The following is a 16123-nucleotide window of genomic DNA, read 5'->3' as shown; positions in this document are numbered from 1 at the left end:
ATTACTCCAGTATTTTTATATGCTTGCAGGCGTTAATTAGTGGTACTTTGCGAGTAACCGCCGACATACGGCTCCCCCTCTCTCCTGCCCTCCTCCAAATAGGAGCATATAAGTTATTATAAGCATTAAATTGGATGATAAAATCGCTTTGGCGTGGCGCGTTTGCAGCGCAACGGACAAATACAAGGTGGCGCAAAATTAATCACCCTCTTGGAAGATTAAATTTTTTGCAAATGGCGTTGCACGTCAGTCATATTTGGCACTTGTGAACTAGACAGCTGCTGCATACAACAAACAGACAAGCAGTGGAGCGCGTAAAGGTCAAAATAAAGATGTCCATCATTCAAAATAATTTGGTTATTCAGCAAAAAGTGATTAAAAAACATGATTAATGATGCTTAGTTTTGCGCCACCTTGTACATATCTATTTATGAATGCAACTAAGTTGTAGGCTATGCATTAATGTACAACATACGTAAGCATGTAATTATTTATGTGTGCATTCGGGATGGAAAGTAGCCAAAAAACATAAAAACAAAAGAAAAACAGACGGCACATAATGAACGGTACGAACTCAGTTATGACTACTACACTTTTTGATGATACCTTTTGCATGCATTTTATTTACATTTGCAACTGTACGAGGGCTTTCGATTGGCACATTAGTCCAAGTTATAAAAACCAATTATTTAGCCTCGATTTCTTGTACTCGCAGTTTCAACACAATTGTCATTAAGCAAGACGTGCACTCTACTTTTTGCAATGAACGGTCAACGACCGCTCCGTTGGGCGTGATTGGTTTTCTAATGGACACTTTTTTCAAGTTTTCAAATCGAAAAACTCATTAGGCGACAAAGTTGGTTACTAATTTTCTCATCTTTACTTTCTCGACTTTTGCAATCGAAACTGAATTGAAACGCTACAATACAAAAATTGATTATACAAAATTATTTAAAATTCAATTTATTGAGTTAATAGTTTTTGAAACCAACAAAAAAACCAACCATCTGAGAGGTTCATCGTTCAAAAATCACAGATACATAAGCTTTCAGGTTATATACGAACTGCGACCTATATAGGGATATATTATACTATCAAAAACTCCAATGATACCCCGGAAATACAGATTGAGCAGTTCATTTGCTACAAGAAATTTGACGGTAGGGGAACCAAAACTAGTGGCGTATACAGATGACATACAGTCACTCACATTCAAAGTCGGGCAGATGCATACGAAAACTTCTAGTCATAATATCTATGTTTTGATGAAAGAAAACACGTTCTACCTTTTTCTGTTTTTTCACAAAAATTGTTTTATTTAAAAACAACAAAAAAAATATATTCCAAGTTGCTTTATAAAATGTTAATGTATATGAAACTGAAAAAGGCCACTTCTCTGTCTCACATTTAAAGTCGGGCAAACCATGTTTCGCAAATATGCATACCGTTATTTCTAAAAGTTTAGTGTATTTAAAAGTTATTGTTCATTGTTGCCTTGTCAATCATTGGGTGAGTTTATAAAAGTATTTTGCAAAATGCCGCGTAATGTTAAACAGTCTACATTGGAGGAACGCAAAATAGCAATTCAACTGCACTTAGACGGAAAATCCGAGCGAGAAATATCGAAATTGATAAAAAAAAGTAAGTCAACAGTGAACGATATTATTGCTAGATACAATGAAAATGGTGAGAGCATGGTGCTAAGGGAAGTGATGAAAAATCTGTTCATTCCTGTTTCAAAATTAACTGCGATGGTTAAAGAAGCTTCTGGGGTGGAGGTAAATCCCGAAACAATAAGAAGACTTCTTCGAAAAAATTATTTTCACGGCCGAGTGCGTGGAAGAAGCCCCTAATAAGCAAGAAAAACCAGAATGACCGCCTTGTTTTTGCTCGCCAATATATGACTAAGGATTTCAATTTTTGGAGCACTGTATGTGGGGGGAAAAATAACAATTTCATGGTTTTAATTTTCATTATTTAGGTATTATTTACTGACGAAAGTAAATTTAATTTATTTGGGGTAAAGTCTGGCGCAAACCAAACAAAGAGCTGGAAGGCAAGAATTTAAGAAAAACGGTTAAACACGGTGGTGGATCTGTAATGGTTTGGGGATGCATGGCGGCGTCAGGAGTTGGAAAATTACATTTCATTGATAGAATAATGAATAAACACGTTTATTTAACAATTTTGAAACAAAATTTGAAAGAAACCGTGAGAAAACTAGGCATCGAAAGTAATTTTCAATTCTACCAGGACAACGATCCCAAACAATCCGCATATGACGTCAAGAGCTGGTTGTTATATAACTGTCCAAAGGTAATAAAAACCCCTGCACAAAGTCCCGACCTCAATGCCATTGAGCATTTGTGGGACGAATTAGGTAGCCAGATGCAGGCAAGGCAGTGTATATCAATTCAACTCTTGAAAATTGCTTTGCAGGAAGAATGGAATAAAATAAGCCCTGATGTTTGCAAAAAGTTAATGGAATCGATGCCAAGCCGGCTAAAAGCTGTTGAAAAGCAAAAAGGTGGAGCAACGAAGTATTAATTTTGCGTTGTGTACAAATTTTTTCGATTTTTTATGTCGTGCCCGACTTTGAATGTGAGTGACTGTAGCTATAGTAGTTACGGGAAAGTACCTGGACACCATCAGTAATGTGATGAACAACACACTTAAAACGGTATACCAATGGACATCTCGCGCAGGACTAGGGATAAACGCGGAAAAAACCGACGTGATAGCTTTTTTCCAAGGAAGTATGAGGTCCCGGCGTGGAACCTCCTGAAGCTAGGCAAAAACTAACTACTTCTCAAAGCTCATGCGAGGTACGTCGGATTAATACTGGACAGTAAATTGCTGTGGAAGCACAATGTTGAAGAAAGGGTGAAAAAGGCCAGTAATGCGCTGTACGCATGTAAAAGAATGCTGGGCAATACTTGGGGTCTATCACCCTCACTGATGCATTGGTAATACACAGCAGTAGTTAGACCGATATTGCTGTATGGGCTCTTGGTATGGTGGACTGCGACAAGAAAACTGACATACTTAATAGGCACTGGAAAGGATTCAGCGACTCGCTGCTCTGTCCATAACAGGAGCGATGAAAACCACTTCAAAGGCGGCGCTGGAAATGATACTCAGCATGCTACCTATTGACCTTATGACGGAAAATCTGTAAAACTTACCGGCGTAGCTCAATAGGAAAGAGGAGTTCAGGTTGCACAGGCTAGATGGCTCCGTACTTTAATTGGGAGAGAAGGTTTCATATTACAATTGAAGAGGAGGGATCGCACAAAACATGAAGCCTGGCAACTTTAGACGGAATGGGAACGGGCATTTACTGCTCAAAACCAGGGTTTAGGCAACCTATCAAGCTGCCAGACCAGAGCAGTATTTTCCAAGCGGAAGTTTTTGCTGTGGGGAAAGCTGCGGAGCTAGCCTACACAAGAACAAGAAAGAACTTAACAATTAATATATACGTTTACAGTCAATCAGCAATAAAAGCAATAAGCTCATATTGTATTAAGTCCAAAAATGTTCAACGGAGCAGGGAGGCCATAGAAAGGCTAGCAGTAGGCTGCATATCTATTGGGTACCTGGTCACAGGCATTATGGGATTCACACATGAGCTGAGTATTCGCAGTCTAGTGCGCCTTGAGATATGCAAACTCGCTCATACTGTATGAATTCGACCAAACGCTGCACTTGGTTTGTTTAGCCTGCAGTTGAAATCTTCTTCTTCATAGCCTTTATATTTTGTTGCGAAAAGTACCCGCAAGACCGCAGATTTCTACAAGAAATTTTACTAGAAACCTTTTTTTTTGTTTTTTTTTTTTTTTTGTTTTTTTAGCGGTGAGGTTGGGTTATAAATGCCTCGCACCATATAGTAACCGTCGCTACTAGGTGTGTGGTGATTCCACTTAAAATATCCCTTCTCTTATCTTGGATTTTTCCCTCCACACCGGGATTTTTCACCCTGCGTCCAGGGTCGCCTGTTTTAAGAAACCCATGCTCAATATGCTTCAGCATAAATTTCCACTTCACGCTTCTTTTTTCGGATAATATCCTCCACGAAATTTGAGACGACATTCCATTTTTCTTCGTCTATCGTAATTTTCTCGATTATTTCTTCAGGTGTAAAAACACCAATAGCTCGTTGCACAGCTGTACTCTCTATGCTCCGCCTATCGCATTTAAAGAAGATGTGCTCCTCATCATCATACTCAGTATTTCCATATATGCACTTTAGTAGGCTCACTTTTCCCATTCGCCACAAATACTTGCGAAAGGACCCAAGTCCGCGCAAAAACTGTGTGAGCTAATAGTTAAGTATAGTAATTTCCATGGTTCAAATTGAGTTAATCTGAAATTGAAAAATGTTAAATGAAATGCAAAAAAAACCTTGACGTTTAGGTGTGGTTTACATTCAACATCAGCCCTTGAAATTTAATAGGGAAAGTTCTTTATAAGGGAAAGTATTGAAGAAAATAAAAATTTGTCAATTGCATGGACCGCATGGAGATCTGCCATGCATTACAATTCCTCGCCTGTTACTATTTGGTGTGCATTTTGAACCGCCGATGTCATTCATTGGGGCCTTTTTCTTCAAAAATGCAGTTACAAGAGATTTTCAATATGAGAACATGTGATTTCACAAGAGAATGTGACTTGCCACACAGCCAACGAAATAATATTGCAAATGAAATTTCCGGCATGAGTGATTTCGAGATATTTCGCAGCAATTTTGCCACCAGCATCGCGCAATGCAAAACCTTTGAAATATTTTTTGACTGGCCATCTCAAAGATAGAGCTTATATGAATAAGACAGACTCAATTGAAACTTTGAAAAATAATATTCCGCGCGAAATTGCAGGGATGGAGCACAAATTATGCCTAAATGAATCGAAATCTGTAAGCGAGCACCCGGGGGCATATGCAAATTATCATCTGTCGTTCATAAATTGTGGACCCTCTGCTAAATAATATACATACATATGTATGTATGTGTGTCAGTAAACAAAATTTGTGTTTAATTGAAATTAAAAAAAGGAAAAAATCAAACTTGAATAGCCCTAAAAAGATATACGTATGTGTGTATATATGTACCTTCCTTTATGAGCGCATACATATGCATGTATGTACGTGTGTGCTACTACTGAGTTTCAGCAACAACGCATTTAAAGTGACTTTTGTGAAAGCGCCAGCCGTGAAATGGCTCAGAGCAGCACGAATCTCGACAATAACCCAAAAATAGCAACATAAAATAAAATATATTTGCGGCAATAACAAGTACAAAGCGCTCGCAACAAGAATGTATTTAGCAGCAAAACAAATTTTACTTTTACTACATTTCCTGCATTTCATAGACGCGCACATTTCCTACACAGAATAGCGGCGATGGTATGTAGGCATGTGTGTATGTATGTAGGTATGTGAGTATGCACACATCGCAAAAGATGAAATTATCGGTGCCCGTGTGCCACTGTTTTGTTTTGGTTTATTCTGAGCATCTCTTAAATATTTATTGCCGCTGAGAAGTGCGATTTCGCGTATATTTGCTTTTTATTGCAAGTGAATTTGCACACACACATTTATGGCTGTGTGTGAATGGCTGTCAGCGCTTTTGATCGTTTTGTGACAATTGGCGTTTGACCAATTTCGTATTTGTTGATTGCTTTGTAGTTGCTCAGAACAATTGTTACTGTTCAATTAACGACGATTTTCGTTTGAATCAAAAGTTATCACGCACTGATGTTTTCTTTTGATTTCCCACTTTGTAGAAGAAGTAAAAGCGCATGTGCAGTGATGAAGCCAATGATAGGAAATAGTGAGAGTTGGCAAAGTGAAAGAATATTTGTAATTACGTTTTTTATTATTTGTTTATGTTGAACATTAATAACAACAAATTTGCATTGTATTTTGTAGTTATAGATGGCTTTTGAAAACAAAAAAAACTTTTATTGTTTTGGATTTGATACCATACATTTTTTTTAACTCAATATGTACAGTGATTGCGTGATCAACAGTAGGCGCACGCAGAGGCTAAAGTAAGAATAACGAACCAGCGGCTTCGTTGGCTGGATCATATCGTCCGAATGGATACAAACGTTCTGCCCTGAAAGAAAGTGGTAACAGCTGGTGGTAGCAGAGGAGGAGGAAGACCTCCTCTGCTTTGGAAAGTTCGGGCGGAAAAGGACTTGACTTCACTTCGTGTGTCCAACTGGCGCCGGTTAGCACGAGAAAGAAACGACTGGCGCGCTTTGTTAAACTCGGGCAAAATCGCGCCAATCAAAAAGAAGAAGATGTCGCATAGCCAAATTAACCGAATACTGGGGTCGAATCGTGACAGTCGTTAACGAAACGACAATCGTTCGAACACAAATTACGTGAGTCGATAATCGAATGAACGAGTTGGGATCATAACAGTCGAAAGAAAACGTATCGTAATTGTAATGTTGTTTATCGATTATTTTTCTCATCTTCTTCGTTTTTTAAGTCATAATAGAATTTGAAGTGTCAAAATAAACCGCAGAAAGTAACGAAAATATAAAAAGTTTAAATGGATCCGAGTATTTTCTTTTATTTAAGTTCCAGCGATGAAGAAAATAATGAAAGAGTTGTGCGAAAACAACTTCGAGACAAAAGCAATCCGCTAGCATTATCAAACAATGCGTAAGTACTTTATATATGACGAAAAATAGGTAATAAATATCCTTCGCTTTATCAGTTCCTCAGGTTTATCAAAAGGTTTCGCTTAAGCAAAGAAGCATTTAATTATGTTTTAAATAACCTAAATATAAATTGCCAAAACACAAAAGCTGTTCCGGCGGTTCTCCAACCGGCTGCGTGTCTCAGCCTACTCGCAAGTGGTGGCTATCAGCATGCAATAGACAATGACTATTTGATAGGAATGTGCCAGAGCACTGTCTCGAAATTAACGGGCAATGTTTTGGAAGAAATTAAAGCCAAATTGTGTCCTAAACATATTAAATTTGAGCCAGATGATTCGAGAAGGTGCAAAGAGTGGTTTGTTGAGAACTATCAAATTCCAGGAGGTAAATTCAATCCATGTTTTAGCTGTGAAAAATTTATTTAATGTTCGTTTTTTAATAATAGTGGTTGGATGCATTGATGGCACCCACATTGGACTACAAAACCCCACGGTCAACGAGCACATGTATTTCAACAGGGAGGGTTTTCATAGCATAAATGCGATGTTGGTGAGTTTTTTAATAAAGAGATGGAATGTTACTTTAAGGTTGATTCTGTTAGATTTGCGACCACACTACGAAAATTCTCGCAATAAACTGCCAATATGGGGGTGCAGCCCACGACTCATTCATATGGAAGCATTCAAACGAACGAATGGTTATGGAACATCGTTTTTTGCACAATAGGAGTGACAATGCCTGGCTGCTAGGTATGTGTTATACATATATAATAGAATTACAATTGATTTAGATTGTGCTAAATTACGTGTTGTTTTTTTTAATAGGGGACTCTGGATATCCACTTGAGCCGTGGTGCATAACACCGTACAGAAATCCATCGGACGGATCAGGTGAAGCAAGGTTCAATGAAATTCATTCCAAGGCACGGTGCATCATTGAACGAACTAATGGTGTACTGAAAGGTCGGTGAAAAATCCTAGAATACAACAAAAGAGGAAGATATGATCCTATAAAAGTGGCTAGGTTTGCGAATGTGTGTGCAGCGCTTCACAACATTTGCATACAATTTAATGTGAGCTTTACAGCAACAAATTCAGAGAGTCAAACCGCATCTGACATAGTGTCTGGAGAAGGCCAGTATACTAGAATCGGCCAAACAATCAGAGATCAAATTAAAATCTCGTTGATGAACTCGACATAACCATCTTGTTTTCATATTATACTATTATGCTTTTGAAGTATAATGCTAACCGACCTAAATAAAATAAAATAACTCGAAACTCTAATGGATACTTATTCAAAATCAATTTCATTTAATGCTTTTTTTTACTCCATTTAAAAACGTAAAATTTAGTTAATTTAAACTTGAACAAAACTTCAGGTATAGTTATTTAAAAAGAACTGAAATAAATATTCAAATGCATATATACATATTTACAAAAACCTTAAATAAAACTTAAATATTATATATACATATTTACAAAAACTTAAACAAAACTTCAATTACATATATACATATTTACATAAAACTTGAATAAAAATTTGGAATACCATATATACATATTTACAAAGAGGATTTTAATTCAGAAGGAGGGACACTATTTTTTTTCTTTTTCATTGACCTTCCATTGGTTTAATTCAATACTCTTTATTTTCAAATCAAGTTCTTTTACAGCTATTATAGCTCAGTGCTTCTCCTCCTTCATCGCCAAAATCCTCCTAGAGACAGCTAGCTGTCGTTCACTTATTTCAAGCTGCCTCTCGTCAATCTCTAGTTGCCTCTCCTTAATTTGAAGCAGCCTATCGATTTTCTGTCCCATAGCTTTATGGTGGTCTGCTGTCAATTTTATTTTTCTTCCAGCAGCGAAGCTTTATTTATTGTTCTTCTTCGTGGAGTTGGAGCGACTGGACGAGAAGGCGTACAGGAAGCAGGGCTGTTGGAGGAGGAACGACTTGGAACACTACTAGTTGAATGGTTCGAATTACGTCCACTGCTCCTGCTTGAGGCCGAAGCACTTGATGCTGGTCTTGAAGCAACTGCGACTGGTGCAGGTTGTGAACTACCATATGTTTGCACCATGCTGTTTCCTGAAACAGATGCTTCAAGACCAGCAGATTCAACTATTAGCTGCTCAGCTGGAGTTAAAACCCTCTGCTGGTAAGGTCCTCCGCCTGTTTGCCTTTTTGAAATTTTGTTGAAGGGCAACTTTCTTTTCGCATTGTACTTCTGATCTGCGTATACCTAGAAAGAAACTAATAAGTTTCATTTTGATAACATGATTATAATATATCTACTAACTTTTTTCCATAACTTCGCATTTTTTATTGGCGGTCCTTCCGCATTTAACTGCTTGCTGAGCTCTTCCCAAAGTCGGTTGGCAGTCGACCTTCCTTGTGCACAATTCGGCAAGGAATTTTTGGCCAAATCTGTGTGCTCACACTCATGAAATGTGCCATTATATCCTTCTGCTTGTTATTTAATTTATTACAGTTTGTCCTGAAATTATAAAACTTCATTTAAAGTTACACAATTTACATATATTTTAGTTATTCTTACATTTTTCGTTAATACTTTGAAATTCTGCGCAATTACGTTTATAAATAACCGATCGAATGACAATTCGAACGAACGAGTTGGTCGATTACTCGATGACGTTTGTCATCATACCGAATTACGATAGCGATAACACGTTCACGATAGTTATAATCCGGTTTGCGTTCTTTTACGTGACGAATTGCTCGTTCACGACTGTTACGATTCGGCCCCTGGTAGTGATCAACATTTGTAATGGAATTTGGTTAAAAAATGGGGATGGTTATTCTATCAGCATGAAGCTTTCCCCACATAGTTTAGGGAATGCTGCTGGAGTCATTATTCTTGAACAGATATTATATCCGATCTTTCCGATAGCGCAAGCGTAGATTCCAGTGGAAGGAATAGAAAGACAGAATAGATACAGTATGGATGGTAAGACGGAGAAATTGGTCATTGATGAATCATAAGAGATCCGGAAGAGGAAGATACTCAGTACATCGTAACCTAACAGCCTAAGTCTGATTCGAGAGGATGCCGGACAGCTAGAGGGAAAATGCTCTGCAGTGTCGTCATTCTCAAGACAGGATTGGCATATCGGGCTGTCTACGACTTCCATGGTAGCCATATGCTGGCCACAGACGTAGTCACTGTGATTACACCCACCAGTACTCTCTGGTCCTTTCTGCTGAGTTTTAGGAGAAGGATCGCTAACGTCTTCTATGGGTGGACCTCATGAAGTCGTCAATCCATAGTTGAACTGAAGCAGAATTGACTCTAGAAATTGACTTTTCTCATTAATACTGCAGAAGCTGTAGAGACGAGGAAGAGGAAGCAGTCATTTATTATAAGCGCAGCTTTCAAAAATAATAAAGTTAGCTATTCGAACACAGATGGCGCTAAAGGCTGAAACACCCACAAAAAATGTTAGTAGTTATATGATATACAAATATGCACTTATGAAAAACAATATGACTACGGCAATTTAAGACACACAAAATATGTTTTTTTATGTCATATTCTTATGTATAATTGATTTCAAAAAACAAAAAAAACTATATTTTATTATATAATATTTAGACATCATCAATATTCATAATTAAGGCACATATTTCATGGGCAATCATTTGTTTCGCTTTTCTTTAAATGGTGGAATGAAAATCCACAATCAGTTCTACGTTACCGGAACGACCCGGATTTACTATATGTATATGTATCTCTTCAGCAGCGCTCCCCGTACATGTATGGGGAATATTTATGTTGCTATTATGTTACAACTGACGTTTGAAATTTTTAGCGAAGTTGATATTCGAACATTGTTTAATTTTTTGTCCTTCACTTTCAATTTATTATTTTCTATTGCACAAAACCAACGTAAACTGAAGAAGAAAGTGCAGAAAGATTTCATTTTGCATTTCTTTCCCCATTTCCATTTTACCATACAAATTTGCGGTTGATACATCAGCTGAACACCTTGCAGCAGGGTTGTATTATTTGATATATAAATTTGCATGCATCGTTTAAACAACGAAATCAGAGCGTATATTTATCTTATTTGTATGGAAGAATTTTTATACAACCTTTAACTGCTAGATTAACTGCTGTAAACGTATGTGATTAATGAGGCTACATGGGTTTAACACACTTATTATCATAATCATTACTAGAACAAATCCCATAAAAATATCCTCTGGCGCAAAGCAATGCACATTGCAGAATTACTGACAAAACTTCTAATCCCCGCATCTGGCAATTTTGTACTGTTATTGCGTAATAAAGTAAATTGCAGCCGGTAGCGGAAGACGGATAGACACTACGACACTAGCCTTGTGATAAAAAGGTGATAAAATTGACGATCTGCATAGATAAAAAAATTAAATAAAAAGATAGTGCATGTTTGCAGTTGAACTGTAAATAACAACAAAATGTATACATGCAATAATGCATTGCAGACTGTGTATACAAAGCCAAATACGAATATTGTCAATTAGCAAACTGGCACTTAATAATAAAAAAAAAAGAAAACCATACTTAGCTTTAATCAAAACGTTCTCATTATTTTAAATTAACATTATTAGACTTCTTCCCATCCTCTGGCCACTTAGTGCACCTCTAGTTAATCCAATCCGAAATGGCAAAATTGGACGAAAAAATCGGTTTCATCGGTGGCGGCAATATGGCCTTCGCTATAGGTTCCGGGCTTATTACACGGGAATTTGTAAAAACCTCACAGGTGCTTGTGTCAGGACCGAATATCGAGAACTTGGCACGTTGGCGTGATATAGGCATAACAACCACAGACAATAATTGCGAAGTACTGGACAAGGCTGACATTATATTTATATGCGTGAAACCACATATTCTAACACCAATGGCCACACACCTACGTGGAATGTATACTACCACTGCGAAAGACAAAGATAAATTATTTGTCTCGGTATTGGCTGGGGTCAATCTCAAGACACTGGAAGAGGTAAGCTAATGCCTTTAAAAAATAACTTTTTGCAAACGTAAGCACTCGTAACGCAGTTGATAACCAATTTCCTTTATTCTAGAAATTCTCTTTTGTGGATGGCTTAAAAATGATACGCACAATGCCCAACACACCCATGCAAATAGGTGAGGGCATCACTGTGTACACACCTGGTTCCTATGTAAAGCAACAGGATTTGGAGAAACTACACTTGATGCTGAATTCCTTAGGCATCGCCCAGCAAGTGCCAGAGGCTATGATAGACTCTGTTACTGGTGTAGCTGGGTGCGGGCCGGCATTTGTGTATACTATAATTGAAGCTTTGGCTGATGGCGGCGTTAAACAAGGTGTGCCGAGGCAAATGGCATTGCAGTTTGCGGCGCAAATGTTATTAGGTTCTGCGAAAATGGTAATGCTGAGTGGCAAACATCCAGCGGTTTTACGAGATGAGGTAATTAAATTCATATACTCATACAGCATTGCAAAAATTATACTTAAATCATGCTTTAGGTTTGTTCACCCGGTGGTGCAACTATTGTAGGTGTGCACGAATTGGAAAAGGGCAACTTGCGGTAAGTGAATTTAGTTATCTTTTAAGAAATAACCCCATTTTGTATTATTTTTGCAGCGCAACTCTCATAAATGCTGTAGAAAAATCCAGCCAACGTGCTGCTGAGCTGGGCAAGAAATAAACCTGTGACAACATTCATTCCCTTCCAGTATATAATAACGCATTTGTGACAACTATCTCGGACATATTTATAACTTTATTTAAAAAAGGAGAATATTCACAATTTCAACTAATCATTCTTATTAGATAATTAAATAAAAAAAAAAACTTTATTGAAATCATTCCAAGTCATTAAAAGCGATCCTTTTTGCTGACATACTCTACACATTTCGAGGGATCAGTCGGGAAGTATTCTTGACATTTGGTCATCAGTCGTTTCAGACCTTGTATGTACTTTCGTTGCGTTTCGTCGTTCATTACATGTGCGACGTTTTTAGAGAAAATCTTTTCACGTCCAGTACGTGCGTGTATACCCACCATAGTTACACCAATTGGCCAGGGTGCATTGCCTATGGCCATTTCCAAATAAGCATCACTAGCTGTGATATAATCACGATTGAGTAGACGTTTACAAATGTCACGCAAACTATCCAATATATCTTCCGGCAAGGTGTGATGTTTTAATTTGCGGAATAAAGGCTTCACATACTCGCGTGTTTGAGTAAAAATCACACGCGCCATTTTTGTTTTAGTAGACATTTTTTCCTGTTTCGAATAAGTGGCAATTTGGTCATTCCACATTTTTAACAAAAACGTCAATAAAGTTATAATAACATCCATGTCGTACTCTTTGTTGCCTCGACCCATCTTGATGGCGCTCTCTTTTATGCTGTCCCACGTCACAGTTTCATCCAATTCGGCCAATTCCGACTTTTGCTCTTCTTTAGCCGTGGGTGCATTGGCAAACATCTCCTGCAAATATGCTTGATCTACTTGTTCCATGGCTTCTTGGAAGTCATTGCGAAATCCACGATTCGACTCTGGTTGTGAGATTTCACATTGCCGCAAGCGGTGAAATGCATCGGCTTCCGTTTCGCCGAAAATAAGTATAGGTTCGCCACGTTCTCGCAAACGCCGTATAACTTCAGAGCGCGGGAGAATGTTTTGCCCTTCCGAGTCGTAGCTATAGTGCCCTTCTGGTGCTTGGTCCTCCTCGCGGCTTTCTTGTTTCTTGTAACCCACCTTTTGCAGTATTTCTTCTGTATTCTTGGCAATAAGTTCACCCCGTTTGAAATACTTCTTTTTGTCATCCACAAGCTGTTTTTCCTCAAGCAATTTTCGCTTTCTAGCGATTTCAGCTTTTATTATATCCATTTTGGTAATATTTTGTTTATTTTTGCCTAGCAGCACTTTTATTTATTTTCTTAAGGTTTTGCTTCGGACGCTCTTCTCAAATGACATTCGCTTGAACAGCTGCCAGAGAACGTCAGCTGTGCAGCTGTTTTGTTGTTTACAGTGTTGGCACGAATTCAATTTTTGCGTTTTTCTTTCGGCACGCATCAACCCTGTTTTGTGCACAACTTTGGAAAACGTCAAAATTTTGTATAATTTCGCGAAATTACTGTATGTGCGGATTTTAATTAAACACCTTAGACGAGGCCAATATTTCACAAACAAAATATTTAAAAATTAACACAAAAATGCCAAAGAAGATGGGAATGAATTCGAAGGCGGTGGAAGCGCGTGAACGGAAGCAAGCTGTAAAGCAAGCCAAAAGCGAACGAGCTGTAAAGGAGGCTGAGGATCGACTTTGGCAAGACAATGATAAGAATTTGGCGAAGAAACAACAACGTCGTGAGGAGGAAGAAAAGAAACGCGCTGAAGCTGTGCGGCGAAAGGCAGAGGCAAAGGTTCGTATCAATGGGCTATATTAATTCCATAATCCTATGGTTACCTACATCTCAGGCGCTGCTCGATCAAGAAATGTCCTCCATTAAGACACAAGGCAAACAACCACTGGCAAAAATTCATCGCCAACAAATATTGGAGGAGCTGGAAAAGAAACAACGCGCTATCGATGCCATTAACGCTGCTAAACCTCAACCGGGAGCTCGTGTAGTGTTGCCTGAACCGATTATCGAAGAAAATCTGAATCGTTCCATGGCAGATGTGGAAATAGCAACTAGTGTCGATCAGGCTTTGGCTGCTTTAAGGTAAAATATTAAATGCTGCAATTCTTATTTAACACATTTTGGTAATATTTCTTAATATCTGACAGTGTGAAAGATGACGAGGAAGACAAGCATCCAGAGAAGCGAATGCGCGCAGCTTATAGAACATTCGAGACAGCCAATCTGCCACGTATCAAAGCAGAAAATCCCTCGCTACGTATGTCGCAATGGAAACAAATACTTATGAAAGAATGGAACAAATCGCCGGAGAATCCTTTCAATCAAACACACTGACCAGTCCTCTGACACCATCGATAGCGCTGTCTATTGACTGATATGATGGATCTGATTTTGGCACATTGATTGGCACAGTGTTGATGGCTATCCCAGAGTAGTGTTTATAATATTTATTGCTGGCACATAGTGGATAAGCGTGTGGCACGAGTATATATATACATACAAGTATCACAATTAAATTATAAATCATTTACTACTTAGTTAAAATATTTCTGTGGTTTATGTTTTGTTTTAAACAAGCAAACAAATGTGCATTTTTCTTATTTGTATGCAGAAAATATTCATTAAAAATTTGAACTAGTCTCAAAAAATCGAATTGTAAATATCTTTGACGTGAGCACATAACGATCGACGAATGATTTTCATTCCTTTAATAAGTCAATTATTTATTACTCATTATTTTTCTATAAGCCCATTCTACGACACCAGAAATGCCAAAAATTTTTTTAATTAACAGCATTATCAGAAAGTTTGTGAGAAATGTTTTTGGAAAAGTGTTGCATTTATGTATCTCCGGTCAAAGTTCTAACTTCAGCAGCAAATGTATGGGGGGAGTGTGCTTAGTATCGATTGGTTTTATTTGGGCTATTCTGTATTTTTTCCTTGGCACTAAAGCAAAATAGGGATCGTATGCTATTCTGATTATGTTGTTGTTGTTATTGTTTTAACAGTAATGACTATGTAGTAGTAATAGTAGCATAAACATTCCCCATACTTACATATGGGGAATGCTGCTGGAGTGACAGTCCTCGGCCGGATATAAATCCGGGTCGTTTCGGTAACGTAGAACCGACTGTCGTGGAATGACTATGTCTTTAGTGTCGGTTGGGGGGATGGGAGGGTGACACCATGGGGTTAATTACACTACTTACTGAAATGATACAACAACACTACTTAATGAACTGCTACAGCAACAACAAAAATACTACGCAATGAACTACAACAACAAAACACTACTTATTGAACTGTTACAACAACAACAACAAAACACTACATAATAAGCTGCTACAAAAACAACAAACACTGCATAATGGGTTGCTACAACAACAACAACACAATTAAAAAAAACTGTTACAACAACAACAAACACTACATAATGAGTTGCTACAACAACAACAAAACTAGTTAAAAAAACATTTTTTTCTCAACGACCAAAGGTAGAAAAATCAGTTTGTTCCCAATGGAATATCTTTCTAAGTATCAGTAATGCAAATTGTTCGTTAGAAAAACAGTCGTACTGTTCTTTGTTAGGGCTGTTAATAAACACTTACAAATTTTCTTTAACCTAAGAATTTTTGTCCTGCCTAACAATGAAAATCTTATTTAAATGAAATTTAATTGAATATCTGGTAGCAAAATCGAATGGAAATGAACTTAGTGAAGTTCTCGAGGGCACTTTGGAGACAAATAATAACAAAATCATTATTTCTGGAATAATTGGGAGTTATAAAGGTTGTTTCTGAACC

The 16123-nt window shown here is 37.7% G+C and overlaps 3 protein-coding genes across 4 annotated transcripts; 2 read left to right on the top strand and 1 right to left on the bottom strand.

The window, feature by feature from the left end:
• Nucleotides 1-10906: 10906 nt before the first annotated feature.
• LOC129241795 (uncharacterized) lies at nt 10907-12546 on the top strand. 2 transcript variants are annotated; one of them, XM_054878316.1, is made up of 5 exons: nt 10907-11045; nt 11311-11678; nt 11761-12129; nt 12189-12250; nt 12307-12546. In XM_054878316.1, the coding sequence occupies exons 2-5, from the start codon at nt 11337-11339 to the stop codon at nt 12368-12370; spliced, it is 837 nt and encodes a 278-aa protein (XP_054734291.1). In that variant the 5' UTR covers nt 10907-11045; nt 11311-11336; the 3' UTR covers nt 12371-12546. The 2 variants fall into 2 exon arrangements, with proteins under 2 accessions (XP_054734291.1, XP_054734283.1); XM_054878308.1 differs by having other exon boundaries at nt 10909-11045; nt 11284-11678.
• LOC129241786 (pre-mRNA-splicing factor 18) lies at nt 12428-13664 on the bottom strand. The gene has a single exon (XM_054878298.1). It carries the CDS (start codon nt 13561-13563, stop codon nt 12541-12543), a length of 1023 nt encoding a protein of 340 aa, XP_054734273.1. The 5' UTR covers nt 13564-13664; the 3' UTR covers nt 12428-12540.
• A 16-nt stretch (nt 13665-13680) lies between these two features.
• On the top strand, nt 13681-14968 carry LOC129241810 (coiled-coil domain-containing protein 124). The gene is made up of 3 exons (XM_054878329.1): nt 13681-14099; nt 14155-14402; nt 14468-14968. Exons 1-3 carry the CDS (start codon nt 13890-13892, stop codon nt 14652-14654), a joined length of 645 nt encoding a protein of 214 aa, XP_054734304.1. The 5' UTR covers nt 13681-13889; the 3' UTR covers nt 14655-14968.
• The last annotated feature ends 1155 nt before the right edge of the window (nt 14969-16123 follow it).

Source organism: Anastrepha obliqua, chromosome 1, assembly GCF_027943255.1.
Source record: "Anastrepha obliqua isolate idAnaObli1 chromosome 1, idAnaObli1_1.0, whole genome shotgun sequence".
Taxonomy (NCBI): Eukaryota; Metazoa; Arthropoda; class Insecta; order Diptera; family Tephritidae; genus Anastrepha; species Anastrepha obliqua.
The sequence above is the reverse complement of the archived record's forward strand: the minus strand, read 5'-3'. Positions and strand labels throughout refer to the sequence as shown.

What these genes read in the sequence shown, in the direction of transcription:
- LOC129241795 (XM_054878316.1), top strand. Translation starts at nt 11,337, where the DNA reads ATGGCAAAATTGGACGAAAAAATCGGTTTCATCGGTGGCGGCAATATG. An exon ending in ATCTCAAGACACTGGAAGAG is followed by an intron (nt 11,679 to 11,760) that starts GTAAGCTAATGC and finishes CCTTTATTCTAG; the next exon opens with AAATTCTCTTTTGTGGATGG. An exon ending in TTGGAAAAGGGCAACTTGCG is followed by an intron (nt 12,251 to 12,306) that starts GTAAGTGAATTT and finishes TTATTTTTGCAG; the next exon opens with CGCAACTCTCATAAATGCTG.
- LOC129241810 (XM_054878329.1), top strand. Translation starts at nt 13,890, where the DNA reads ATGCCAAAGAAGATGGGAATGAATTCGAAGGCGGTGGAAGCGCGTGAA. An exon ending in GGCGAAAGGCAGAGGCAAAG is followed by an intron (nt 14,100 to 14,154) that starts GTTCGTATCAAT and finishes CCTACATCTCAG; the next exon opens with GCGCTGCTCGATCAAGAAAT. An exon ending in CAGGCTTTGGCTGCTTTAAG is followed by an intron (nt 14,403 to 14,467) that starts GTAAAATATTAA and finishes AATATCTGACAG; the next exon opens with TGTGAAAGATGACGAGGAAG.
- LOC129241786 (XM_054878298.1), bottom strand. Translation starts at nt 13,563, where the DNA reads ATGGATATAATAAAAGCTGAAATCGCTAGAAAGCGAAAATTGCTTGAG.